General features: G+C 49.0%; 1 protein-coding gene across 1 annotated transcript in view; it reads right to left on the bottom strand.

The window, feature by feature from the left end:
- Positions 1–334: 334 nt before the first annotated feature.
- LOC120851169 overlaps positions 335–26,763 on the bottom strand; it is a 534,438-nt gene continuing 508,009 nt past the window's right edge. The window contains exon 10 of the mRNA XM_042288512.1: positions 335–481. Coding sequence (XP_042144446.1) covers positions 335–481 — 147 coding nt within the window. The remainder of the gene's footprint in view (positions 482–26,763) is intronic.

Below are 26,763 nucleotides of genomic sequence, written 5' to 3'. Positions count from 1 at the left end.
TTAAAAACTTCATACGTAATTGCCAGTGTTTCCCGGCCTCCCGGTAGATGGAGCCCACGTCGGCTCCATCTACCGGGAGGCCGGGAAACACTGGCAATTACCCTATATTTCCTTTTCTTACTTCTCGCGCGTCATCCTTATTTTTATATTGAAAAAAAAAATCGTGCCAATGTTTTAAACGAGTGTGTCTCATAGACGGTACGTACATTACATACCGCAAAACACCGGAAAACCGCCGCTCAAATGAAATGCAGTTCCAGGGTCAGCTCATAGATGGCGCCAGCATGTTCTCTCGTCGCAAGAGAGCGCAAGAACTCGGCACTAAGTTTGTCACTCACTTGAGGTGCTGCAGCTCGTGTTCGTACGACGCCAGGGCAAAGTCGTACACGCTCCCGGTGAAGGCCGTGGGACTCAGCTCTTCCTCCAACTGCGCCGTCAGGTCTCGGAGGTTCACCCTCATGTTCGGGTTGAAGCCCAGTTGCTGCGCACAGAACACGCGCTAGGATTAGCTAGGATGAGCACCACGCGCCCAAGCGTCCCGTGCAACAAAAAGAAAGCGCGCGAATAAAAAAAAAAAATAATCAGTTGCGGAAAGGCGCCGTGTAATCCGATATTTCGGTTGCACGTCAAAATAAGCCCAGTTGGTCGAAGTTAATCTTCAGTCCTCTATCTACCGGGGTGTTCCAGATGCCCCTTGTTTGTTTGATATGCATGACCCCAAATTTATCTCTGACCGCTCCGATGTTTGCATTAGCAATGGCAGCGGCGACAACTTTCTGCTTCAGAGATACATCCATCATGTATAAAAGCTCCACCTTATTTTTTTCTATCCGATCCAACTTCTTGAATTGCTAACAGCAAGTGAAAGTCGCTCTTGGCGTCAACAGCCTGTACTTGCAAATGGTCGCCGAGGGGCGGGCGTCGATTAAACATTTTAAGTCGATCAATCAACACCCTTCAATCGACTAATTAATCGATTAATCGGTTTCGTTCATTTTCATGCATAATAGTAAAAAAAAAGGTCTAAATTACATATTTTGTATAACGGGTTATAGTTGAGCTAGCTGGTACATTTATGCAAAAGAAAAGACCAGCTAGAACGTTTGGGGCAGAAACACAGAGAGAAGAAACAGACATACACGCCGCTAATCATGAAGTGTTTCTTCTCTCTGTGTTTCTTTCCCTAACGTTCTAGCTGATCTTTTCTTTTTCATCTTTTGCCTCCGCTGGATATGGGAAAAACGGCGCAATCTGCAATTTAGAATAATAATTTAACCTTGATGCGCAGTTGAGAAAAGTCAAGACACCCACACTCACAAATGATTACTTCAGCCACAGTCGCTGGATTTTCTTTAGATCCAGTGGCCGCGCTTCAGCCAAAAAGGGCAAAGAGGTTCGTTGATATTCTCTGGAAATAGCGAACTCCTCTGATTCTCCTCAATAAATAGGTGTTCCCTCTCTCTCTCTCTCTCTCTCCATAGTCGCTGCTGCGCTAAGCAGACGCCTCGCACCGCGTTGAAGTGGCCAAAACACGTATAACCGTAGTAAAAAAAAAAAAAAAAAAATCCAGCTTTTCCGGAAACGGTTCTAATTCCCCGTTTCATGTGTTGAATTAAGATGTATGTAGGCACATCTTGGATTAGCTTTATGTTGTGTTATCAAGACCTCCGTATTTGAAACGCCAGGGCCCGTTTGCTCGAAGCCGTTTAACTTTAACCGCGGTTAAAAGTTAACCGCCTTTCCCTACTAGGTACCTAAAAGTACCTAGCCAAGTTTGACGAGGGCTGGATGAGCGATAGCTCCGTGTTTTATTATTGGGGTGGTAGCTAGTGTCACCACCTGGCCGTAGCGAATATAAGTGGCTTCCGTGGAGAGGTTCCCTAAAGGGGGGGGGGGGGGGGGGGGGACCCCAAAATGCGCGCTAACGTGTTTTCGCGACACAGCGCGGCATACATTTGAGCTCAGGAAACAATTTTTATTGCTCGTGGTACAGGTAATCGGTAAGGTAAAACTAAATTAACCCTTGTTTGGAAAATTTTTAAATATTTGGCTGTCTGAAGTGAAGACAAGCCTCGTTGAAATTTCCTTCCAAGTTCGAAAGTGGACGACGAAGTTCAGTCCTAGAAACGATGAGAAAGAAGTGAGCAGTGAAAGACGGGCGTTACACCGGCAGTATGGTTGGCCAGCATGTAAGAACTGTATATAACACCGTCATAAATTGAAAAAAAACCTCCAATTCGGTTCCAGTGAAAATTGGCCTATTAGTAAATTACCCGAACATCGAGGAGAACACTGGAAGTGTAATTCAACGATCCGCGTGCGCTGGCCTTCCACTTATAGACGATTGCAAGCTGGGCGACTGGCCGCCGGCATGTCTCTGCTCGAGCAGGCACGCCCGTGCGATTACGAGCTTGCCAAAGCTACGTTCACCCGCGCGTTGCACGCGCTTGCACGCATGGGGCACCACTTGTGGCGCCATGCTTGCAATTGTCTATAGAATATTCGAAGTAAATAATCATAATAAAACTTTGACGAACGCGCGTGCACGGCAAAATTTGTTGTAGGCTTTTTGCTTTAGAATACTTACTACTGCAGACGCCAGCACGCGCAGCGCGTGTAACTACACTCTACTCTGTTTCACCTCATGATGTACCGCAGGAAAGGCTAAAAGCGCGAGCTCCTTGCTCTAGGGCACATCTCGGCGGCACAAGCTCGCGTGCGTTGAGAGCAGCTCCTAATGCTATGAGCTCCCGCTTCTAGACTTCTTTGCGGTACAACATTAAGGTGAAACGGAGTATCGTAACGTGCACCTCGGTGCTTGGGAAATTTAGCGAAAGGTGCATGGGGACGCTGTCTGCTTTTGTGTGCTATCAGTACCCGGCCGATTGAGTCAAGGCAATCCGCTTTCCAAAGACGTTGCCATGCCGACAACTATCGCGTTCATTTAGGCTTAGGAATTGCCTAAGCCTAAATGAACGCTTTGCGTTCAATAAGGCTTAGGCAATTGCTTTGCGTGCTTTGCGTTTTAAGCGATGTAACGTAAATCGAAATCATGCTTTGCGTTTTAAGCGATGTAACGTAAATCGAAAGCCTCCTGCACCATTCATTGTTGACAAACGCGCCCGATATTGCAGCTACAACGACGTATTACTTCCAAAGCGAGCGGGCGCTCACTCACCGGGGCACCGCCATGTTTCCCCGCCGTCCTTACGTGAGCTAAAATTCCCCCTCGTAGGGAAATCCGGTTAACCGCGGTTAGTTAACCAGCTTCGAGCAAACGGGCCCAGAAAGCATAGTGTTTTCCTCCGACAAACCAAATCTCGTAAAAACTACTTCGCGCAGCGCACAATGAATGCGCAGGAGTTCCTTTTTTCTCGATGCGACAACGAGTAGAGGTGGTGTTGGTTATGCCCTCACTCCCGTGCCGGAGCACAGTTTCGCAGATGAAGTGAAACGGCTGTTTTACTTCATCTGCGAGTTGACATGCAGCAAAACAAAATGAAGTAACAAGGAAGAGACATAATCGGAAGACGTACACAGCTAAGAAAAATAGAAAACAAAACCCACACTAGCCGTAAAAAAAAAAGAAAGGAAAGATATTAAAGGCGAAATCTTCCTTCTCGAGGTTTCTCCTGGATCTGGAGAAGGGGCGCTTAAAGCAACCCGCGGGCATCTTTACGAGGTCTCACGGCGAAGCTTCCCGGCTTCGCTAAAAAGGCTTATCCCTGGGGAAGGCAGGAGCCCCTTAACGAAATGTCGGCTTCCAGGCTTCCCGGGAATTTTCTCCCCAATTGGACGACGGAGAGTTTACTCGATAGACAAGGAGAACCGGGATGACTTCACCGACAGCCGTACAATAATACAGCGCGAATACAGCTTAACCCACAATACACCCCTTTTCAAAAGCCCATCAAAGCAACGATTGGTGGTCACCATTTCTCGGACACAAAGCGTACGTGTAATTGGATCCCAGTCCTTGCCGAACGCTGACGCGGTCCTCGTGTCCGGATTAATGGATGGATGTTAATGGCTATACCCTTTGTAACGGGCGGTAGCTAGCGCCAACTAGCCTGAGTCTTCGCCCAATACATGCTCAGAGAACGTGGCCAGCCGATGGCGGATTCGCATTATTGGAGCAGCAACATACCAGGTGGCGCCCACTTTTGAAAACTCTCTATTGCCTTCTCAGTGCAAAATGTGTTTTAGGGCCCGTTTTGTCTGTTTAAGCCTTTAGGCCCGTTCGTACGCTCGTCTTTGATTAGGAACGATTGAGACAAGACCGGTTTGTAAGCCTTTTTGTGACGGCTAATGACCGGCTGCAGCCGGGCGTAAGACGTCACAAAAACGCTTAAAATTCGATCTTGTCTCAATCGGTCGTAGTCATTGCAAAAGGGTGTGAACGAGCCTTTCTGTACAAAGCGCGACACCGTTAGCGCAAACAAGCAATCGCCCCTTTTTAAATTAAACTGTAGTTATAAAAAAAAAAAAATACTGTGTGGTGGAGAGCCTTCAGTCAGGGCAGTAATCCAAGCGGAAAAGTTTGGTGTCCATTAATACTACGTCTGAATAAGACACTGGCGCTCTGTGTACGCATCAAGAAGCGTTAAACCGACGCTAAATTTAACTAAGTGTTTCCGCGAAGTTTAGGGGGAACGTATCACACATTGCTCAGTCCTATAAATATTTTCTATGTTGTCGTCGCCTTCTTGAATTGTAAATCTTTCGGTATGCGGGGGGGGGGGGGGGGGGGGGGGGGGGGGGCATCGTTTGCCTTCGTCACGCAAATGACAGTGTTAAAATTTTATTGCCACTGTCCATCCTTCTTGCTTTGCCTGTTACAATATATTTTTTTTTTACATAGTCGCGGTTGTAATGTTTTGTTTTTGTTTCATCGCCCGTACTGGATCTGTGATCTGTCTCTCACTGGGGAGGAGGGTAAAAGAAAAGGTATATATGCGCGTTTTTGTATGCGCAAACAGTTTGAAACTAACCTAACAAACATACAAACATCGGCAAAGCGCTGGCGCCCTCCACCATAAAACTCCCTATTAACGGGGTCAATACTGTAAAATCCTTAATGTTCGCGAGCCCCTAATTTTCGCGAATTTCGCCACTAGCGAAATTCGCGAACTTTAGTGGGTGCGAATATTTCTATTGTCTGTGGAGGCGATTTCCAGCCTTTAGAGTTAGCGAAAATTAAGGGTCGTGAATATAACACCGCTGCCCGATTCGCGAAAATGCAGGCCAGCAAAAATAGAGGGTTTTACAGTGTTAGAGAAACATGACTGTACGGAGTTGGCAAAAAAGCGCCCCGCGCAATTTCGGCCATGTGTAAGATGAAGGTGCTTCCACATTTGTGTACGACTTGGGGAATTTAGTGCACTCATGGACCTAACAATCCAATGTAGCGGTCACGCAACTGAGGGGATACCCAATCGACAGAGGAGCGCCCTCTTCCGAAGACATTGAATGGGTTATAACATTAGGGGCCTTTAGAAAACCGTTGCGTGCTCCGCGTACCGTACTAAAGGAGCCTTTGAAGCATGCTTTTAAGCGCGCGCCCGGGCGGTACCGGGACCGCGGGGCACGCGCTTAAAAGCATGCTTCAAAGGCTCCGGTATTGCGGTACGCGGAGCACGGCAACGGTTTCCTAAAGGTCTCTAATACATCTCTTTGTCGAAAATTGCCTTGGACAATACTCGTGTCGTGCGCACGCCGCCACGAACAAGCATCTGGGTGATGCGCCCCGTGAGCGTTCACAAGCCACGACTGACCGATTTTCCTCGACACGAGCGGCGCAAGGAGCCTCACGGGCACGGCGTAGGCGGCGAGAAGCCAAGGTCCGCCTATAGAAGAAGACAAAGCGAGCGATTAAATGCTCGGGGGTATCCTTTTCAAAAGCCTTTATGCTGGTCCTGTGAATAGGGTATTAGTCGATCGAGTTTTCAGGCCACGCTACTCGTAGTGGGAGCTCTCGTTGCCACTTCGAAGCATGGTTTGAAGCGCGCGCCCGTAGCTGTAGCGGGCCTTTGAATATGATCATCTAAAACTTCCTCTTATCTTTGTGTGCTCTGCGCAAGCCAGGGTTCCGAAACGAGCGTAAAGGACTGTGAATGATCAAATCCATTGAAAATGATCGTAAGCATAAAGCTAAATGCGCAATAATTTCTTTAGGCTCCCAAAAAACTCCTGTAAACGCATTTTACGTTCACGTAAGTTTGGCGCGAGCTTAGCGGGAGCCGTCACGGTGGCACGTGACACCGTGACGTCAAGTCACGTGATCGTGTCTTATGACGTGGTAAACATCCCCGCTAGATTGAACAGAAAACCATTTCCCGCTAAGTTTAGCGGGAAAAGAAGGTACGCTCACTTCGTATCGGTGCAGGTGCTTTAAACAGTGTATCTCTAGGGGTGTTGTGAACTTCTGTCGAACCGGCCTTTTAGGTCCAACTTTCGGGGTTCAACTGGTTCGAACCAGTTCGACGAACCTTCGACTTTTTAACCAAAGTCGACCGGTTCGACTTTGTGAACAGTGTGGCCAGACCTTGATACAAGCATGTCTAGGTTTGGAGAATTTGTTTTTCAAGCAAAGGGTTATTTTACTTTTATGAACTGTCGCAATTAAAAGTAACTGGTTCTAATCACTAAAGAAGTTAATAACTTAATTTTTGTACTGTATTAACTGAAATAACCAATCAGTGCTGCCCTTAATTCATCCCTTAGCCATTACCATCCAATCCAAAGCTAACTGGCCAGCCTGTCGCGCATGCGCATAGCAGTAGAACCTGAGTCGAACCTTCGTCGACCTTTTCACAAGAAGGTCGAAAAAGTCGAACCTGCTCGAACTCGAAACTCGACCGGTTCGCGACATTCGTATCTATCACTCCGTGAGCAAGGGGGAATCACTTTTGGCTTCTCGGCTAGGTGGCGCAAGGTACCGCCCGTTATAAAGGGTACAGCCATTAGCATTCATCCATCCGTCCATCCATCTATTCATCGTTACGTCTTGCCTCTGATGTTGCATCTCTTCTTAAAGTTATCGTACGAAAAAAAAAAAAAAACAATATACGTAAAAAAAAAACTTAAAAAAAAAAACAAAGAACATAGCGTGCAATCAATGTTGTCCTTAGAAAGCTGCGCCGTACATCAACTAGAAATGACGAAATAAGGAAATGAATATTCAGCAGGATTAAAGGAGCTGTGCAGCGATATTCAGTTGGAGTGTTTTTCACTTTACACGAGCTTACTGGCACACCTGGGACTCAAGGATACTCACACGCAACGCCATTGGGCAAGAAACTCCTTTGTTGCGCTGTAATTTCAAGGACAAAAGCGATCATTTTCATTCAATCTCTCCTTTGCAAAATTTGATGACGTAACTCGGGGATCGCAGTACACCCAAGTGACGATATTTGAATGCGGTTCATAGATTGGACCCGAGCATTGCGTGGGCACTCGACTTGGGCTCGTGACAATTACTAGCTGGAGAAGCATTCGGGTTGTGACCCGTGTCCAATCGCTGCAACGACGACCACAGCCGAGCCATAACAATGTCTGGAACTCAGCGCGTGTCCTGCGCTTTGCCAACCCTAGCGCGTGGCTACGATCAACACTGGCGGCATATAATCGGCTCCAGATCACGTGGCCGCTTGTTCTGGCTGCGAGTTGAGGGGGTGAACGCTGCTCGTTTTTCTTTAATTTTTTTTCTGGGACTTCTATTGCGTGGGGTGAAAAACGAACGCGTGTTTCATAGGTCATTAACGTTAGGGATCCGTTTTAAGCTGTATTTGCGCAAAAGTACAAAAATTGTTGCATCGCTCCTTTAAGACACCTACACAAAAAAGAAACATTACAAGTAATAAGAAGAGCAGTACCGAAAACTGATGTCTTGTCGGAGCGGCGTTTTCTTCAGTTAAGCTCGATGAAAGAAAGCTATATGCCGGTGGAGAGAAGACGAAAAGGAAATGAAAATCGCATAGGAAGAAGGGAGGAGAGACAGAGAGAGAGAAGAAGAGATAGAGAGCAGAAAAAAAAAGGAAACAGGTAAGCCGTCGGCCGGGAAGCTTAGAAGCACGACTGTATGGCCAAAAAGGCAAAAGGCGGCGGCGGGAGGGGAAGGGTGTCGCTAGGTGGCGACACGGCGGTGTCAGGGGCCCCAGAGCGGCCCGCTAACAAGATTACGTCTCATCCAATTAAAACAAGGAAGCGAATGAAACGCCTCGGGGAAGGCGCGCTAGTGGGCGAGGTGGGTGCACACCCGCGGCTCTTCAATTCATCGGGCTCACGAGAACTTGTCACCTACGTCGGGCACTATAGATCTTTGCAAAAAGAGCTCTCTGGCCGCCGCCATTTTGCGAATCGAGCGACACCTACCAGCCAGAAATTTCTGCCACCCACCTGAGCTGTGGAAACACGGTCAGCGTGGCTCCCCACCTGCATTGTGCATTCGAAGTTCGCCGGATTTTCTCGGAAGTTTTTACATTATTTGCCTGTTTAGGATGCCTACCCTTTGTGTGTTATTTTCCACTGTGAGAACCAGGGAATACCAAGGCTCGTTGCCTGAACGGCCTTCGCCAGAGACGAACGAAGAGAGCGAACGTCAAGCAGCACGCGACGGAGACAGTTCAACGTTCTTGGGGGATTATTTCCGTTGAGATATTCTCCAAAAAGCCTTCCCGGCTATGTTCTGGCTTTCGCGAAAAGTAGCTGATAAGGTCGGGTCCGGGGTGGGGGGCAGGAATAGACACGTTCGTTCATTTGCTTTGAAGCTGTGCAGAAAAAAAAAAGTAGCTCTTCAAAGCGCGCCCCAAAACACGCCAGATTCCGTCCTATCGTCGTGAAGTGACTACCGTCGACACTGTATATTGGATATGCTTGAGTTATTTGAAATTTGAGACCTATCTCAACCCCTGTTCGGGTAACGCGGCACCGGGGGGTACGTACAATATATGTTGTTCGATTGATGAGACTCGTTGAATTTCATGTTGTGGGCGGGAATATCGATGCAGTTCAGATATCCTGTGTGGTGAAATATTTTCTACGATTAAGACCTTTGTAGATTGACACGGCTGAGTGTATGGTGCCGTGAAAAGATCAACATAAAATGAAACCAACATTCCAGTTGCATTTGTTCTGTCGCGCACGGACTCAGCAAAACAGCTTTCATTTCTTTGTTTTTGTTCCCGAAAATAGTACAATGCATTCTTAAAAACCTTAAAAGAACACAAAAAAATAGAACGCGGAAATTTAGCCTCTACCAGCGTGCGGAAGTTCGCCTACGCAGACTGTCGGGCAACACTGACGTACCCTCTCAAAACCAGGGACGCACGCTGTCAATCGCTTCGTTCGAGACTGCCACTGGAAAGGTCTATAGCTTCGTGCGTGGCGCGCTACGAACTCGAAATAAAGCGGTATCGCTTTTTTCGCCCAAATATAAACAGCTATTTTTGTTTGTCCGACGACCGCCATGTTGAATTTTCACGACATACCTGGGTTGGGGCAAACCACCGAATCGCTTTACTTGCCGATTGAAAGACATTGAAGCGCGTCTCAGCGGAACTTGGCAAATAACGGTCAAACAATTGCTCATTGAAAAAAAACAAAAAAACAATTGTTGCTGTCGTGACGCTGGTTCTCGACGACATGCGTTAGCATTTAGCGCAAAGATTCGAACTCAGCGAAGGATGGAAATTCCAATTCTCGCAACGGTCCGCATATATATACTGTTGTCTTCGGATAGGCAGTGTGTTCTCCCGGGCGTCGGCGGTTTCGGATGCTGCCACCGTACCTTCCCTCGATCGCCGCCTACGGTCCGCATACTGTTGTCTTCGAAGAGCCAACCTTTCCTCCCGTGTGATCGGTGGTTTCGAGCAAACGGCGTCGTCGCTGCCCTTCGGTTTTACGTTGTCGCGTACGTCGTGCCAGCACCACGGCCGCTCGATCGCCTCCTCTCCCGCTCCCGGAGTGCGGCATTGGAAGCGTGCCAAAATACTCTTTCCCTCTTTGTAAGAGAGAAAGTGGACATAACGAGCGAAAGAATGGAGCGAAAGAGCACGGCGGGAAAGACCACCCACAAAGGCAACGAGCGCCATAACGATGAGCTTTTGGCGCCGATTGATCGGCTCCATCCGATCGAAGTCCGATCGCTGCGGATCGGACTTGGAGTGAAACGGAGTATAGCTCCGTTTTATCGTCTGACAAGCACAACGATCCTGATTGGGTGTAATCCGGGTTCCACGTGCATTATCCAGCAATCCTTCCAATCCAGAATACTCGTTTTTTGTAGAATATAAACGGCAGAAAAGTGTTCTGAGCCTATGTTATACACTTACATTTCTTTTCTTTTTTTTGTATGTTTCATGTACTTCCAAAGAAGTAAGAAGAATGGGTATGCGAAATGGAGCGAGCTATTTCACGCAGCTGCACGAAACTATTTCATGCATGAAATGAATCGAGAATCGTTTCGGGAATCGTTCCGCCAATTATTTCCTTCGCAGGCGAATAGACGAATGTGATTGCGAAGGTATTCCGTCCTTTATCTTTAGAGATTCTGTGAATATCAGTACATTTTCGGTTTCAGTTAACCCCGCGCTTTTGCTCGCAAGACAGCCATACTTCTGAAAAAAACAAAAACAAACAAACATCATATGAGTATATGGATAATACCTGAAACACAAACAGGTTAAATGAGAACATACATTGTCAGTCACGTATTATCGCGAAATAAATTAATTTTATCACAGTCGTTGTGCTCTCTTTCTTTCTTCTGAATTGGCGAGGTAATTTATGCACACCCCGCATAATATATGTCGTTCAAACGAGTAGTAGCAATGCCTAACCGTTGGCCACCCCGTAAAGACTTACATAAAAAAAAAGAATGACATTTCAGTTGGTTGGTGCAGCGCTAGCGGAACTCAACAAAATCATGACAGCGGGGGACGCGATGACGTTATTTACCCCCGTAGATCGACCCCTAAAATCACTCCGATCACCAATCGTAGAGACGAAACAATGGCATTTCCCCGAAAACCCGGACAAGACGCACTCGCCCGAAGTTATAGCCCCTGACCAGGGGGGAACGGCAGAGAGAAACTCCAGTTGTCCCGCCTCCAGCGCGAGCTTCGTACCTTCGACCATGCTTCGGCGTCTCATGCACCTCGAGCTCGCGCGCGCGTGTAGCCAAGGCACGGCGGAGGGCACGGGGCGCGTGCAAGGGGGCAGGGCGCTCCAAAGACACGCCCTGCCGTTCTCATTCTTTCCAGTGACTACTAGCACCGAAAGGTTTCGGTGTCGCACCCTTACCGTTTCCATGCGTAACGTCACGACCAGAATGTGCCTCGCCGTAACGTAAACGAGTTAGGACCCTGACCACTCAGCATCGGCTGGGACAAGTTCGACAGTGTGTTTTAAAAGTACAGCGGGAGCTATGCGGAGTGCAAGTTCGTCTGCTTCTTTTTCAGGGTATGTGGTGACGTCAGAAAGAGGCCGCGCTCTGATTGGCTCTCGATGAAGGATAGTGGGTAGACCTCGAGGCAGCCTGCTTTGAGGTCTACCTACTATTCTTCAATCAGAACCAATTAGAGCGTGGCGTTTTTCTGACGTCACCACATCCCCTGAAAAAGAAGCAGACAAACTTGCACTCCGCATAGTGTAGACTTGACATTCTGAAGCTGGTAACAACGTCGAAGTTGACACTCCGACGATGCTCGTATGCCCGGAGTTTGGCCAATCGCGTAAAGCACAGGGACTTCTATCCTGGGAGAGGTTGGCAATCTTTTGAACATGCCACGACGACCAGATATCTGGCAACCAAATGTTTCCCCCACCATATAGTGGTAGTAATTCGTGACCCATTTTGAATTAGTCACCCCATGTCTGCAATAACGTGTCATCGCACTAAAGGGTGTCGCGTTAACGCAAGCGCCTTTGACCCTTTGCAGGCAACCAATTGTTCACACTTCCTTATCTGCTACGATCTCCAAAAACATATTACAGTATTTAATTTCCTTTTCTTGAGATATAACATCCCTTTTCTATATTTCCACCACCGCCAGAAGTCAACGCCGCGGAAAGAGTTTGCTATGCAGGAACTGTAAACCCTTACTCTAATATGCCCGATTTTTTTTTTCTTAAGAAAGCATGTTTTTGTTTTGGAAACAAACATAAAAAAGCTTATTTGTAAGTTTTATTTTTGGAGATCCGATAAAACGTGAGCGGTGTTTGAATGCAGTGATCAATTACGGGCGTAATAGAAAAACGCTGAATGAAAAATGTTTTCGCACGCCTACGTGTAGCCGCAAACTTTAAGTGGGCTCGCTCCAAGGGGGGTGGCGAAACGAAAACGAACCTCCATCGTGTGTTATGGAGTGGTGCTTTTTTTCTAGCTAGATTTAGAGGGTCACAAGCTCCACTGATCCGCCAGAACTCTCTCAGTATAAAGGTGTCTGGTGGAATGCTGACCAGCCCCACGCTTTTGGTCGCGCAAAACGCTAACAGTGCAGTGTACTAAAACTACAGGATTCTGGAAGAGTAGCGCCAAGCTCCCCGTACGGTCGCCATTTCGGTTCATGGAACGAGCAGTTTCTTCTTGACCTTTCCATTCATGATGAGCTGACCCAAATTCCCCGTGACAGGTTGCTTTATAAAGAAATTTCTTGATTACCGAGATTTTGTTATCCACACACAGGGGAAAAAAGCGCACATCTCGCATCGCCATCACATGCGGCGTAGGTGCTTATGCTTTCTCTCGCACACATACAGACACACACAAAAACACACACACACACGCACGCACAAAGGCACATAGGTGTCTTCAAATACGCAAGAACAACACTAACGTTGTAAGGTTTGTGGAGATGAGGGTGGCATAATAAATTGATTGCATGCAGAGTGCCGAAGACGCTTAAATTAGCGCTTTCAGTGATCTTGGAGCGACTGGTTCAGAACGACCCTTTCGAATCTTCGAAGATTTGAATGGACCAAAATGGCGATTGGCCACGGCAACTGAGACCAACCAGCCAATCACCTTGAGAGGTTTGGTCGTCTGTATGTTAGTATCTGTTTGTGCCCGGCTAGCAGACAGAGGAGGTAATGGCTCTGTCTTACCGAATATGCAGTGACATTAGAATGTACTAGAGTAATACGGGGTAGTGTTGGGACCGAAGTGGCTCGGTAATGGGAGCTCGTGAGGTTACGTGTGTACAACAAACGTGGCACTGCAGTCGTCACGATAGTATATGGGCTGTCTGAAATGCCGAGGCTCAATCTAAAACGGGTCGCAAAAATCGCCGCCTGCACGTAGCAATATAAACTTTTCGTCAAAGGTGTATTTTACAGGGGAGTTTTCTGTAAATAAATAGGGATAAAAGACTGGCCAGGGTCGACGGCGGATGGCGAAACAAACGGCCGAGACGAGTGGCGGGGCGCGTTTGGCGCACGTATTGATAGATGCCGCTACCTTTTAAACATATTGAGACTGCCCGCGACGAGCGTGGCCTACTAAATTAACATAATCGTTTTGTAATGTGCGTACCTTTGGTGTTTAAACATAAATGCGGACAACGATAGCAAAACATGAAGTAACACAAAGAAAAGAAAACGCTACTGCATAACGACGGTGCTCTTGTTGTCGACGGATTTTGTCTGCGTGTCTTCAGCTTTCATTCGGTGGTCGGCTACACGTTCCGACACAGGTCCCGAGGTAGCGTCACCTATCAATACATGCGTACTAACTTCTCGACTAGTTTATTTTTTTATTTTTTTTCAACTATTTTTTACAGAAAGGGAGCTACGCCTTGTAATATTACAAGGTAAAACCCACCTGTGAAATACACCTTTAACGAAATCTTTAGATTACTACGTGCAGGTGCCGATTTTTACGGGCCCATTTTAGATCGAACCTCAGCATTTCAGACACCCCATATGCAGAAAGTCGCTGCAGCCCGCCAAGTTTACAACCCTGCCCTACTACTAGCGATGCGCCGATGCCGACACCTTTGGCGATGTACACCACGCGCCTCAAGCGAGCAGCTCAGGTCCCAACACTAGCACACTGTACCGATAGCAACCCTTTTCTCCGGGACCATTTTGTCTTACACCCCAAGCTAGTGGCACCCAGTCTCATTTTTCACCCCAGGAACATCTAGGGTTGACGCGACTACTCTCTCAGCTCTACCGACCCGGCTTGGCTCGGCTTCTCTCAGCCGGGGCTTAACAAGACGCTTGGATAGGCTAGGGCCTTGTCCCTTTTGGCCCTCCGGCGGCGGCGGCACAAAGGGGATTTTGGCTCGTAAGGCGGCTTCTCCTGTAGCCGTTGTATGGCCCACGTTCGTTTCTATTATCCCCCGAGCAACGACAACGTTCGCCGACCAAGAAAGGTTGCCAAGAAGGATGAAAGCAGGTCGTCAAGACGCCCGCTGAAGAATTTTAGCGCCGAGATTCCGGGCATTATCCACGCTCCCCTTTTCCTCTCCCGTGCCATAACTCCGTTCACCCTTCAGCCGACAGTGCGGTGGAACCTTGGTGCCCGCTGCACCAATCGTATGTCACTCTTTCTCCACGTGATGATGTTTCTATCGCGTGTAACACAGAGGCAGTGACAGACGGGCCTATGAGTCAAAACCCCACGATTGCCTCCCCCCCGTTCCCCACTACATTGCCTACAACAAAAACCGCCCGTGCCCACGCGCCGAAGGCAGCGCCGAGTGATGAAAGAGAGGCATTTGATTCGTCCGGCGGGCGCACAGCTCTCACTGCACTGTCGGCTGAGGGTTGAGCGGGGTACAGACGAGGCGACAGGGCTTTTGTTGGCCTCCGGTGGAGAGAACGGGAGCTCTTTGTTAGCCGCCGTATTTACAAAGACGCTCTTGAGAGATTTTTAGGGTCTACAAAAGGAAGCCGCGAAACGCCGCCGTCGTCGTCGACGCGAAGAAAACAACTGCTCGGGGTGCGCTGCTGAAACAGTGACGTTTCGCGATGTGACCGAAAAAACAGAAATAGTCGGGATTGTCGCGCAGAATGAATTATGCCGGCGAGGATACGACACAAAGTGGCAGTTCAGTGCTCGCGTGTTGTCTTTTCGTATAAACGCGAGAAGTGAAAACTCATTTGTTGGCTCTCGTTCGGAGGCCTTATTAATTAATTTTTTTCTTTATTTAGTTTAGCGTACTGCCAGCCCCGAGGCCAAAGCAGGTCGTTCTGAAATTTAAAAATAAATACACAATTAAGTATCAAAATAATATAAAAAAAGAGACACCTTTCCACTATTTACAGTATTCGTGAATAGACAGTTCGATTAGTCGATACTATAACGAACAAAATCTAAGTTTCTAAAATAAATACCTGTAACAATAACGTGACTTTTCTGAAACAGCCGTCGCAGTATTTTTTGTGGGCGTTATTCAAACGGAAACACCCAGAAATACCAAAATGTTAAAAAAAAAAACACATTCCGAACATTTTTTTCGAGCCATAATCTCGACAATGTCGAGAACATAAATAAAATGCACCTTCAATAGAAAAACCCGTCAGTAAATAGGTCTGTCTGGCATGATCACCCCCAGTGCTGTTTGAAGAGTTTTCTGGATAATGCCGAGAACTATTTTTCGATCGGTCAGTTTTCGGACGGGCATATCAATAACAGTTTGACTTCTCCTCCGGTCAGCTTATGCCCGGTGAACTTTTGCACGAGCATTGCGAAGACGAAGATTTGAAAGAAGCACCGCAGTAGGATTGCTAATCATAAATTTCATTTATGGGGGCAATTATTTTATGCTCCAATATAAAAGCAAAATAAAAATTTTACAAAGTAATCTGAACATTTAAAAGGCTTACAAAGCTCTACCGATAGTGCTCATTTCTATACGCATTAATGCCATGTCTAACTACATATGTTCAAAGGATTAACAACTTGACCTTTCGCGCCTCGAGGTTTGTGTGCACATAATGAACCTATGACAGCATATGAATATAAATATTAGCATAAGTATCTTCCCCGCGAAGAACGCGAATAGAAATTCGCATTACAATCTGAATACATCACCACAGTTTTAGCAAAGTACAGTAAAAATGGGGACTTTACGTGCCAAACCAAACCAAATGTGGCACGCTACGGCGAAGGACTAGGAATCCAATGACGCGGGCGGAAAGCTCAGTAACACGGCATTATCTCTGTCATAAGCCTCGGTTACATTAGGGGTATCTAGGCCGGTCTAAATACGCAACACTAAACGACAAAACTTGAAAAAAAAAATTAGTTCCCTTCTTCGCCAGGTCATACTTTGGAGACCAAGCGAAGTGTCGTATAAGTGCCAAGCTATGGCGCCACAATCACAGGCTGACCTCAAGAAACGAAGGAAGTTTCGCGCACTGTTCATACGCCGCGCGAATCACTTGTTACAAGATCTGGTCACCGGAGGGAGAAGCGATGCTTCTGGCTTTTGAAATGTATACGTCTTGATAAGGTAACGTATATCTTATCTAAAATGCGCCTACATATGCAGGGTATCACAAAAGAAAATTTACACTGTCTTTTTTACCGCAAAAATAAACTAAGCATCGCCGAACGCTCATTCTCCGCCCAAAGGTAGCTCTAGAGGTCACAACCAGATGCCAAAGTTTCATCCCGATCTGATAACTTAATCAAAAGTTATAAATGATTGTCTGAAAATTTCAATGGGAAAATGGCGGCCGACGGAGTTTTCAAACACATGGGGCTCTATGGCACCAGAAACCGAAAACGGGCAAAAATGGGCTCCATTTTCCCATTGAAATTTTCAGAAAATCACTTATAACTTTTGGTTAAGTTATCGGATCGGGCTGAAACTTTGGAACCTGGTTGTGACCTCTAGCTCTACATTTGGGCGGAAAATGAGCGTTCGGCGATGCCTAGTTTATTTTTGCGGTAAAAAAGACCGTGCAAATTTTCTTTTGTGACACCCTGTAGTTTACCTCTCCAGATAAAAGTGCGAAATTAGTAAAGCTCCGTAAAAAGCCAGATTTTTTTTTACTATGGTTTTATATGTGAAAATTAGTATAGTGACGTAAATCGGGGCACTGACAGAACAACAAAACAGTACCGACCCGTCGGTGTGCGCCCTAAACTCTCGGGGTGGGCGCGATCGAAGAAGGTTTACCTAATTTTTGGTCAAACCGGTGTAACTCGCCAAAAGCCGAATCCGAGGGTGCGAGCTGTGCAAGCAAAAGTTGCGTTCATAAAGAAAAAAAGAAACACTCGTTGCACCGAAAACGAGAGTCATGCCGGTCAAATATGGTATTGGCCCGTTGCTCCCGGCCAGGGGACGCGATCGCGTTCGTAAGACGCGACCATCTAATGCTCGCGTTGAGCATGGAGCGGCACTGGCAGCGCTCAACTACGTACGGGCCACAGTCGTTCACAAGCGTGTCTCAGCATCGTTCTACGCACGGTAACATATTGAAAGAACCAAGAAAAGAACAACGTTCGTATAAACAATCGAAAAATGCAGCTCGCACTTTTACTCTCTTATCGAAAGGATAAGAATGCTTTTCTTGTTGCTCGATTTTTCTCGTTATTTCTTCCACAATTTATATCGACCAATGAAATGCTGCCAGCTTGGCGCCCACGAGCAATGTGAGAGAGCGTATTAACGCACAACCAAACCGCGACAAAAAATGAAACACACACACACAAACAAACACAAATTCCATTTTGGTTGCCAGAGGCGCTGCTCAAACTTTCCAACTACAGGCACCATTCTTCGGGATCCGAGACAAAGCGAAGGAAATTATGAGCAGACTCTGAGTCACTTGCGGTCGATCTGTCTGCAAATAAGCTAGGCATACAGATAAACCCTGATAACGTTGACAGAGTAACACCACAACGGTGTTTTTCAAGTAGAAAAAAACAAAAAAACAAAAAAAACAGGCCAATTGTAGCAAAATGTTGATTTTCTTTGGCTCAAAGAAGCAATATTGACCCCGGGCGGTAATCTTAAAGGCAATGGTTTTGCAGTCAGTGAGGATTTTCCTCGACGTGTACAACTAGCCCGACGGAGGTTACCGAAACTCGCCAAAACACAAAACACTCGTTATAAACTGCGCGTAGACAAATTACACGTTGGTGAAAAGTGATACGTTTTTCGTAAATAAATCAGACAGTGTCACAAAAAAAAAAAAAAAATAAGTTTTTTTTTTTTTTTTTTTTTTTTTTTGTTGTCGCTAGTGCTTGCTTCATGCACAGAACAGTTCATACTCCCACTTCATTCTCCTACTGCCCCCGAAGGTTAGTAACAAAACACACTCCGTTATTTTTGCCAACATTCAAAGTGTACTTCCCCAGAAAGACGAATTTTATTCATTGATTGAATCGTCAGATACTTGGTTACGTCCCGAAAAGGAAGAATTGGAAATTCTGCCGCCAAATATGAACTTAGTGCTGATCAAATATGATAGGCCCAAAAAAAGAAAAAAAGGAGAGGGGGGCGATTAGGGGGGGGGGGGGGGTTCTCAACGTATATAAATAAGTAAATAATAAACGAAGTGGCCCTAACAAGACATCACCCCGGTCCCCGGCCCACCGTGCCCCGGCCACAGAAGAATCAGTTCTCACCTAGAAGGGTGCTTTGCCGCAGGAGCCATTACAGTGTGAGAGAGCCATCGTCTCCAAAGCAGGGTAAACGTCGGAGCCAGACTAACGTGTTCCTTTTCCTTTCGCCATCAACTCCTAATTGGTGGAGAAATAGGCACATGCGCAAAACCGGTCCCAAACGTTCGCGAAAACGCGGACTCGCAAAGAGCCAAGTTTTGGTTCAAAGAAACTTTTTAACGGTAAATAGATTTTATCAGCAGAATCCTAAGAAAAGAATTTCAGGGATAACCGTCACGCGGAACCGTCACGAAGTACTGTAACATCACGGTGACATAATCATAAAGTCATTACTTTTAAATTAGGCCATTAATATGACGTCATAAGAGACTATTATATGACATCATATTGCCGCGCGCAGGGTCACGGACTTCTAGAACTTTCTCGTTTATTCTTGCTCCGGACATAACTTCTGTCGTTTATCCCTGCTTATGTTGTTCTAGAAAGTGCGTGTTCATTCTCGCCCCGAGCGCGCTACGCTCGAACCTTCTCCGCCGAATCTTCGAGATAGTGACTCACTCTAGATAAGACGCCGCTCGCAACCTTGTCGAGTCAGTCTCGCCTCTGCGCTCGATCCTGCGGTTTCGCCGACATCGACGCCCGCGACGCTCTGCTGTTTTCTTTTGTACCCTTTTATTTTTGGCACAAGTTCGCCACATTAAACGTTTATTTCTTCTTGTTCATTTTCTGTTTTCTTTTGGTTACCACCCGTGATATTTTGGTGGAGGTGCGGGGTAACCGCGTGCCCAGGCAGGGCTCGATCCCCTCCGAGTTCCCGCAGGGCAAGTCCGAACGCAAGCCCCCAAGAACCCAACGAAGACCAGACCGAGATCCGATTAAGTCGCCGGAACCTTGGCCTACCCCCGGAGCTAGGACCCTTGCCACCCAGGACCAGGCAAACAAGGAGGACGACGATGGCCAACCAGTCGGAGACCCCGGCCGCTCCAGCCGTCGTTTACCTGCCCGTCGTACCGCGGACGGCTGCTCCATTCCACGGCGAGCAATACGAATACGTCGAAGACTGGATTGACCAGTATGAACGCGTTGCTCGCCACAATGGCTGGACCGAGGAGCAGCGCCTGCACAACGTCTACTTTTCGCTTGAGGGGACCGCCAAGCAGTGGTACGAGAACCATGAGTCTTCTTTGACGTCGTGGGACGTTCTCAAGACCAATCTGAAGGCTACATTTGTCAACTACCATCGCCGAGAGAGAGCCGAGGACCTACTACGAACCAGAACCCAGGGCCCCAACGAGAGCGTCACCGGCTTCGTAGAAGACGTTCTGCGCCTGAGTGCCCGCGCCGACCCTCGGGCTACCGAAGAGAAGAAACTACGAATTCTCATGCGCGGGGTGAGAGACGACATTTTCGGAGGCCTCGTCCACAACCCGCCGGCAACCGTCGACGCCTTCGTCACCGAGGCAACAAACATCGAGCGCGCCCTCCAAGCGCGCGCTTCCCACTACCAGCGGCATTCAAGCGTCACTGCAACCGCTCTGCTTAGTGGCGAAAACGCTCCTGGTACGGACATCCGCGAAATCATCCGGGAGGTCGTCCGGGAGGAAATCCGCCGGTTGCTGCCAGCTGCAAACCGACCAGCGACGCTCTCCATCGCCGAGGTTGTGCGGGAAGAGGTTCAGAGAGCCATCCAACCAGAGGCTCCCATCGCCGTGGCAGCCACCGAGGAGCCCACGCTGACTTACGCCGCAGTGGCCCGACGGCCACCGCCTCCTCCTAGAGCCTATGTTGCGCCGCCCCGACGTCACTCTCCTGCGCCGCAGCACGACCGGCGCCGTGACGACCAGCTCCAGTACGCCAGTCAGGAGCCCCGTGCACCCCGGAAGACCGATGTGTGGCGAACGCCCGACCGACGCCCTCTGTGCTTCCACTGCGGGGAAGCAGACCACACCTACCGCCGATGCCCATACCGTCGACTCGGGCTGCGCGGGTTCCACCCGAACGACCCGCGACCCCGTTATGGCGAACGGCCTCGGGAAATCGACGAGTACCTGCGACGACCTCAGTCCCCCGAGCCTGCGTCCCGCCGAGAGTTCCGGTCGCCTTCGCCACGACGTCCAGCTTCGCCGATGCACCGACCCCGACGTGAAAGCCTGTCGCCCCTCGCTCCACGCCGGGGAAACTAGGCGCGGCAACCCCTGGAGGTGGAGTTGCCGAAGACGACCCACGCCAAGATCCTCCACGAACGTCGGAGGGCACCCACTCGAACGCTACCAGAGACCGAAACGACGCCCCTGCAGCGGTGTCCAATAACCTAAACGTCGTCATTGATGGCCACGACGCATCAGCACTCGTGGACACCGGAGCAGACTACTCGGTCTTGAGTGGGAGACTCTCCCGCTGCCTTCCAAAAGTCACCACGCCGTGGGATGGACCACAAATACGAACCGCCGGAGGGCACCTCATCACACCAGTCGGGAGATGTACTGCTCGCGTCGAGATCCATGGTGAGACGTGCCCTGTCAAGTTCGTCGTTCTTCAAGACTGTTCGAGGGACGTAATCCTCGGAATGGACTTTCTCTGCGAGTATGGCGCCGTCATCGACCTCGGGGCAAACCGGTTGACGCTGCGAAAGCCTGTTTTGCCGCCGATGGAGGCCAACACTACGTCATCCGCGATCCGAGTTATAGCCGACCATGTGAATCTGCCGCCGCGGTCGAGTGTTTTCGTCACCGTCATAACCGACGCAGCCATGCACGGTGAAGGTCTTCTGGAAGGCAGCGTCCAACTGCTCCTTGAAAAAGGAATTGGCGTCGCACGAGGCGTAACAGATCTTCAAGAAGGACGAACGGCTGTTCTCGTGACAAACTTTCAAGAGGAACCGCAGCACCTAACGAAGGGTACCACCATGGGCTACGTCGAGGAGCTTCAGGCGCCAGCCGTGGTCACCGCAGTCTCCGAGGAAACCTCGTCGCCAAAACAGAAGAGCACGACGCCGCCGCCTATCGACATCGACCCCGAGCTCCCAGCTTCGAAGCACCGGCAACTGGTTGATCTCCTCGCCGAATACAGTGACTGTTTTGCCACGACGTCGAAAGTTCGCCAAACACCAATGGCGAAACATCGCATTATTACCGACGACGACACACTCCCTGTCCACCAGTCGCCGTATCGAGTCTCCTTAAAGGAAAGGAAAGTGATTCAAGATCAAGTTCAGGAGATGCTCGACGACAACATAATTCAACCCTCAAGAAGTCCATGGGCGTCCCCGGTCGTGCTTGTAAAGAAGAAGGACGGAACCCTGCGATTCTGCGTGGACTATCGTCGACTGAACGCTGTGACGAAGAAGGACGTCTATCCGCTCCCTCGCATCGACGATGCGTTGGACCGACTGCGCCACTCCCGATATTTTTCGTCGATGGACCTGAAGAGTGGTTACTGGCAGATTGAAGTTGACGAACGTGACCGGGAGAAAACTGCCTTCGTCACTCCTGACGGACTGTACGAATTCAAAGTGATGCCGTTCGGACTTTGTACAGCACCAGCCACCTTCCAGCGCGTCATGGACACCGTGCTGGTAGGTCTGAAATGGCAGAGCTGCCTCGTCTACCTGGACGATGTCGTGGTATTCTCAAGAGATTTCGATGAACACCTCAGACGACTTCGAGCCGTGCTTCAGGCCATCAAGACCGCCGGCCTGTCACTCAAGCCAACAAAGTGTCGGTTCGCCTACGGGGAACTAAAGTTCCTCGGCCACGTCGTGAGCAACAAAGGTGTTCTACCTGACCCCGAGAAGACCCGCGCCGTAGCTGCATTTGCGCCGCCGTCCGACAAGAAGGCAGTGAGAAGATTTCTCGGACTCTGTGCCTACTACAGGCGCTTTGTTCGAGACTTCGCCAAACTATCCGCACCGCTGACACACCTCACGAAGGACGCCGTAAAGTTCGAGTGGACAGAAGAGCACCAGAGGTCATTCGACGAGCTCAAACGAAGACTCCAGACGCCCCCGATTCTTGGCCACTTCGACCAGTTCGCTGATACAGAAATCCACACGGACGCCAGTAACACCGGACTTGGCGCGGTGCTAGTTCAAAGGCAGGACGGGGCAGAGCGAGTCATCGCATACGCGAGTCGGGTGCTGTCTAAGGCGGAGAGGAACTACTCTACAACTTAAAAGGAGTGCCTTGCTGTCGTCTGGGCAATGACAAAGTTTCGCCCATATCTGTATGGAAGTACTTTTCGCGTGGTCACGGACCACCACTCGCTCTGCTGGCTCGCGAATCTGAAAGACCCCTCCGGACGCCTCGCTCGGTGGAGCCTACGACTGCAGGAGTTCGACATGACCGTTGTGTACAAGTCCGGCCGGAAGCACAATGACGCCGACTGCCTGTCAAGAGCTCCTGTCGAGGCCGGACCTGCCTGTATCGAAGACGACGACGATGAGTGTTTCCTCGGCGCTTTGGACGTCAGCGACATGGCAGCACTCCAACGAGACGACCCTGAACTGCGAGCGCTCATCGAGCACTTAGAGGGACAAGCGAGTTCGGTTCCCCGTGCTTTCCTAAGAATCCTGCATACATTCTCCATGCGGCAAGGGGTGCTGTACAAGAAGAACTTCGTCAACAACAACACAGCATGGCTGTTGGTTGTTCCTGCCAGCCTTCGAGACGAAATATTCCAAGGATGCCATGACGACCCAACGGCTGGACACCTTGGCTACAGCAGGATGCTCGCCAGGATTCGAGAAAAGTACAACTGGCCGAGGCTACCGAAGACCGTTCACCTATACATTCGATCATGCCACGAGTGTCAGCGACGCAAGAAACCGCCAACGAAGCCGTCAGGACTTCTGCACCCGATTTCTCCCCCGTCTATGCCGTTCCAGCAGATCGGAATGGATTTACTTGGCCCTTTCCCACCGTCAACGTCGGGAAAGCGCTGGATTATCGTCGCCACCGATTATCTCACACGGTACGCCGAGACGAAAGCCCTTCCAGCAGGCACGGCTGTTGAAGTCGCCAAGTTTTTCATCGAGTCCATCGTCCTCCGGCACGGCGCTCCAGAAGTTTTGATTACAGATCGCGAATCATCGTTCATGGCACAGCTGACCCAAGAAATCCTCCGACTCAGTCACACCAGCCACCGTCGTACAACTGCGTACCACCGGCAGACCAACGGGCTGACGGAAAGACCTGAACAAGACAATCGCCGACATGATCTCTATGTACGTCGACGTTGAGCACAAGACGTGGGACGAGGTACTGCCCTACGTCACGTTCGCCTACAATACGGCGGTTCAGGAGACCACTTGATTCACTGCTTTTCAGCTGGTACATGGTCGGAAGGTGACGACCATGCTGGACGCAATGCTGCCCCATGAGCCATCTGACAATCAGAACGACGACGCCCAGGTGGTTGCTCAACGCGCCGAAGAAGTCCGCCAGCTCGCCCAACTCATGATTCAAGACCAGCAACGCGTCGACGCGGGCCGCTACAACCTTCGTCGTAGGGACGTTCACTTCCAGCCCGGAGACAGGGTGTGGGTGTGGACGCCCATCCGTCGCCGCGGTCTCAGCGAGAAGCTTCTGAAACGCTATTTCGGGCCCTACAAGATCATCCGACGGCTCGGCGATCTGAACTACGAAGTCCTTCCCGACGGAACGCGCCCATCTGCAAGACGTCAGCCGCGACCCGAGGTGGTGCACGTCGTCCGGCTGAAGCCGTATTACGAACGATAGAACTTTCTACTCTTGTCGACGAGTGAACTGTGAACTCTGTGAACTGTGAACTGTGGCTCGCGATTCTGCTGCCGTTTTGTTTTGGATTTTTTTTTTTTTTTTCGTTTTGTGCTGCATCGGGACGATGCGCTTTTAAAGGGGGGGATAATGCCGCGCGCAGGGTCACGGACCTCTAGAACTTTCTCGTTTATTCTTGCTCCGGACATAACTTCTGTCGTTTATCCCTGCTTATGTTGTTCTAGAAAGTGCGTGTTCATTCTCGCCCCGAGCGCGCTACGCTCGAACCTTCTCCGCCGAATCTTCGAGATAGTGACTCACTCTAGATAAGACGCCGCTCGCAACCTTGTCGAGTCAGTCTCGCCTCTGCGCTCGATCCTGCGGTTTCGCCGACATCGACGCCCGCGACGCTCTGCTGTTTTCTTTTGTACCCTTTTATTTTTGGCACAAGTTCGCCACATTAAACGTTTATTTCTTCTTGTTCATTTTCTGTTTTCTTTTGGTCACCACCCGTGATAATATAGTGCTACCATATCACAACATTAGTACAATCATATGACGTCATACAGTACTATAATACAACGTCATATTGCACTATTATATGGCATTATTATTGCCATTATACTGGTAATAATATTATTATTACAATTACTTTATATAACCATTATATAAAGTCATTGCTATGAAGCCATTATAAGCTCATAATCACGTCACATAACGTCATACTAACCTCGAAAAGTAAAATTTCAGGGTTTAACGTGATAAACCAACGAAGTTCATTTGGCACGTTGCAGCGGAGGACTGAGGATTAATTTCGAACACGACTTGACGCCCACCGGAAACCTGGGTTACCCAGCGCCTTTTCCGCAATGCGCCGAGAAAGCGAAGGCGAGGACGAGACTAAGAGCGCGGAGGAGACGTCAGAACGCCGACCTCTGGTTGGAATGGTTAGTGGGTAGACGTGAAGCTAGCTGGCTTTGTCTCCATTGCCCTCGTCGAACGCATTAGAAAGCGGAACGCCGGCGTCTGGTATTTAGCTTTCGCATTCGAAAGCGTTCGACGAGTGCAGTGCATACAAAGGCAGATAGGTTTAGGTTCTACCCACTGGTCGTCCGAGTCAGAGCTCGGCGTTCTGACGTCTCGTCCGCGCTCTCGTATCCTCCTCTCCCTCACTTTCTTGGCACATAAGCCTACGTCAGATTGCGATCACAACGGTAGGAATTCGAACCCCGTCACTCGGGGATCCGTGGACCGGCGTTTTGCCACGGAGCCAGCGAGGCGGCGTGAGAGGAATCGGACATCATAACGTCACATGACGTTAATAGAGACTTTTAGTAAATAGTTTCGACGACTCCGATAACAATACTTGATACTCCGCTGTCGCCTTTGCGACATGCACCGTATTGGGAGAGGAGGGGGGGTACCGGAACAATTGACTACAACTCTTTATTATCGTGTATGGTCGAGATGTGGTGGGATTTACGAAGAACCGGAATTGTGGAGGGACATAATGAGGACTTAAGCAAAAACCAAATGCTGACATAAAGAAAAAAAAACAGTTTGCGCTGTCGCACTCAGAGTGTCGGTTCACTATGCTCAGTGCTAAAGCAGACTGTTATTTTTTGAGGTGTAGACATAATATAATTGAAATCGAAAATTGAAATAACAACCTCGTAATTCGCCGAGTGCCCTCTGTACATTGCAGCAATATCTCCAGATTTCTTCTGGTTCTTAGAGCCGGGAGGACAATCCTTTTGCTCACCCTATGAATAGTGCGACTTCTCTCCTCAAGCATCAGGGCACCGGTCTTCTGGCTAACCAATATCTCACGCGAACTAAGCTGAGGCAATACATTGTTTCAATGATTAAAGTTCTAATTAACGATTTGCCGAGGCTCTGTTCGCAAAAGGGAATATAGCCCGGTCGCAGAATACGTGCCAAGCACTCTTCTATGAAACAAGCCAGGGTCGATCTTCTAAGGCAGTGGTTCTCAACCGTCGATGTTTCGCGGACCTCTTATGAATCGGCGGAGACGATGGAGAACCCCGTTCGTGGTGAGGGGAGGGGAAAGGTATAGGTTAAATATTATAATGATTTTATATGGATTTAACTAAGGGCTAGTGTAAAGTATTCCTTTCTTATTGACATACACACGAGGCGACTCGCCCCAAACTGAAACATTTCTTCTCGACCTGGTAAAAAAAACGACTTTTTTTTGTCGGGTTTGACTGATGAGGCAGGACTTCGCGGACCCCTCGAATGCCTTCCCCGATCCCAAAGGGTCCGCGGACCGCCATTTGAGAACCACTGTTCTAAGGAATACGGGCATCTTCTCCCGGCGGTTCAAATTTGCGCCATAGGTATTTTGAGGTCACGTGACCCCGGCTCCGAGGGGAAAAGGAACTCAAACTACCTATCGGTTCAGGCAAATGGCTGCAGTAAGTCCGC

The sequence above is a fragment of the Ixodes scapularis genome, unplaced genomic scaffold (assembly GCF_016920785.2).
Source record: "Ixodes scapularis isolate PalLabHiFi unplaced genomic scaffold, ASM1692078v2 PGA_scaffold10__122_contigs__length_95168666, whole genome shotgun sequence".
Classification (NCBI taxonomy): Eukaryota; Metazoa; Arthropoda; class Arachnida; order Ixodida; family Ixodidae; genus Ixodes; species Ixodes scapularis.
The sequence above is the reverse complement of the archived record's forward strand: the minus strand, read 5'-3'. Positions and strand labels throughout refer to the sequence as shown.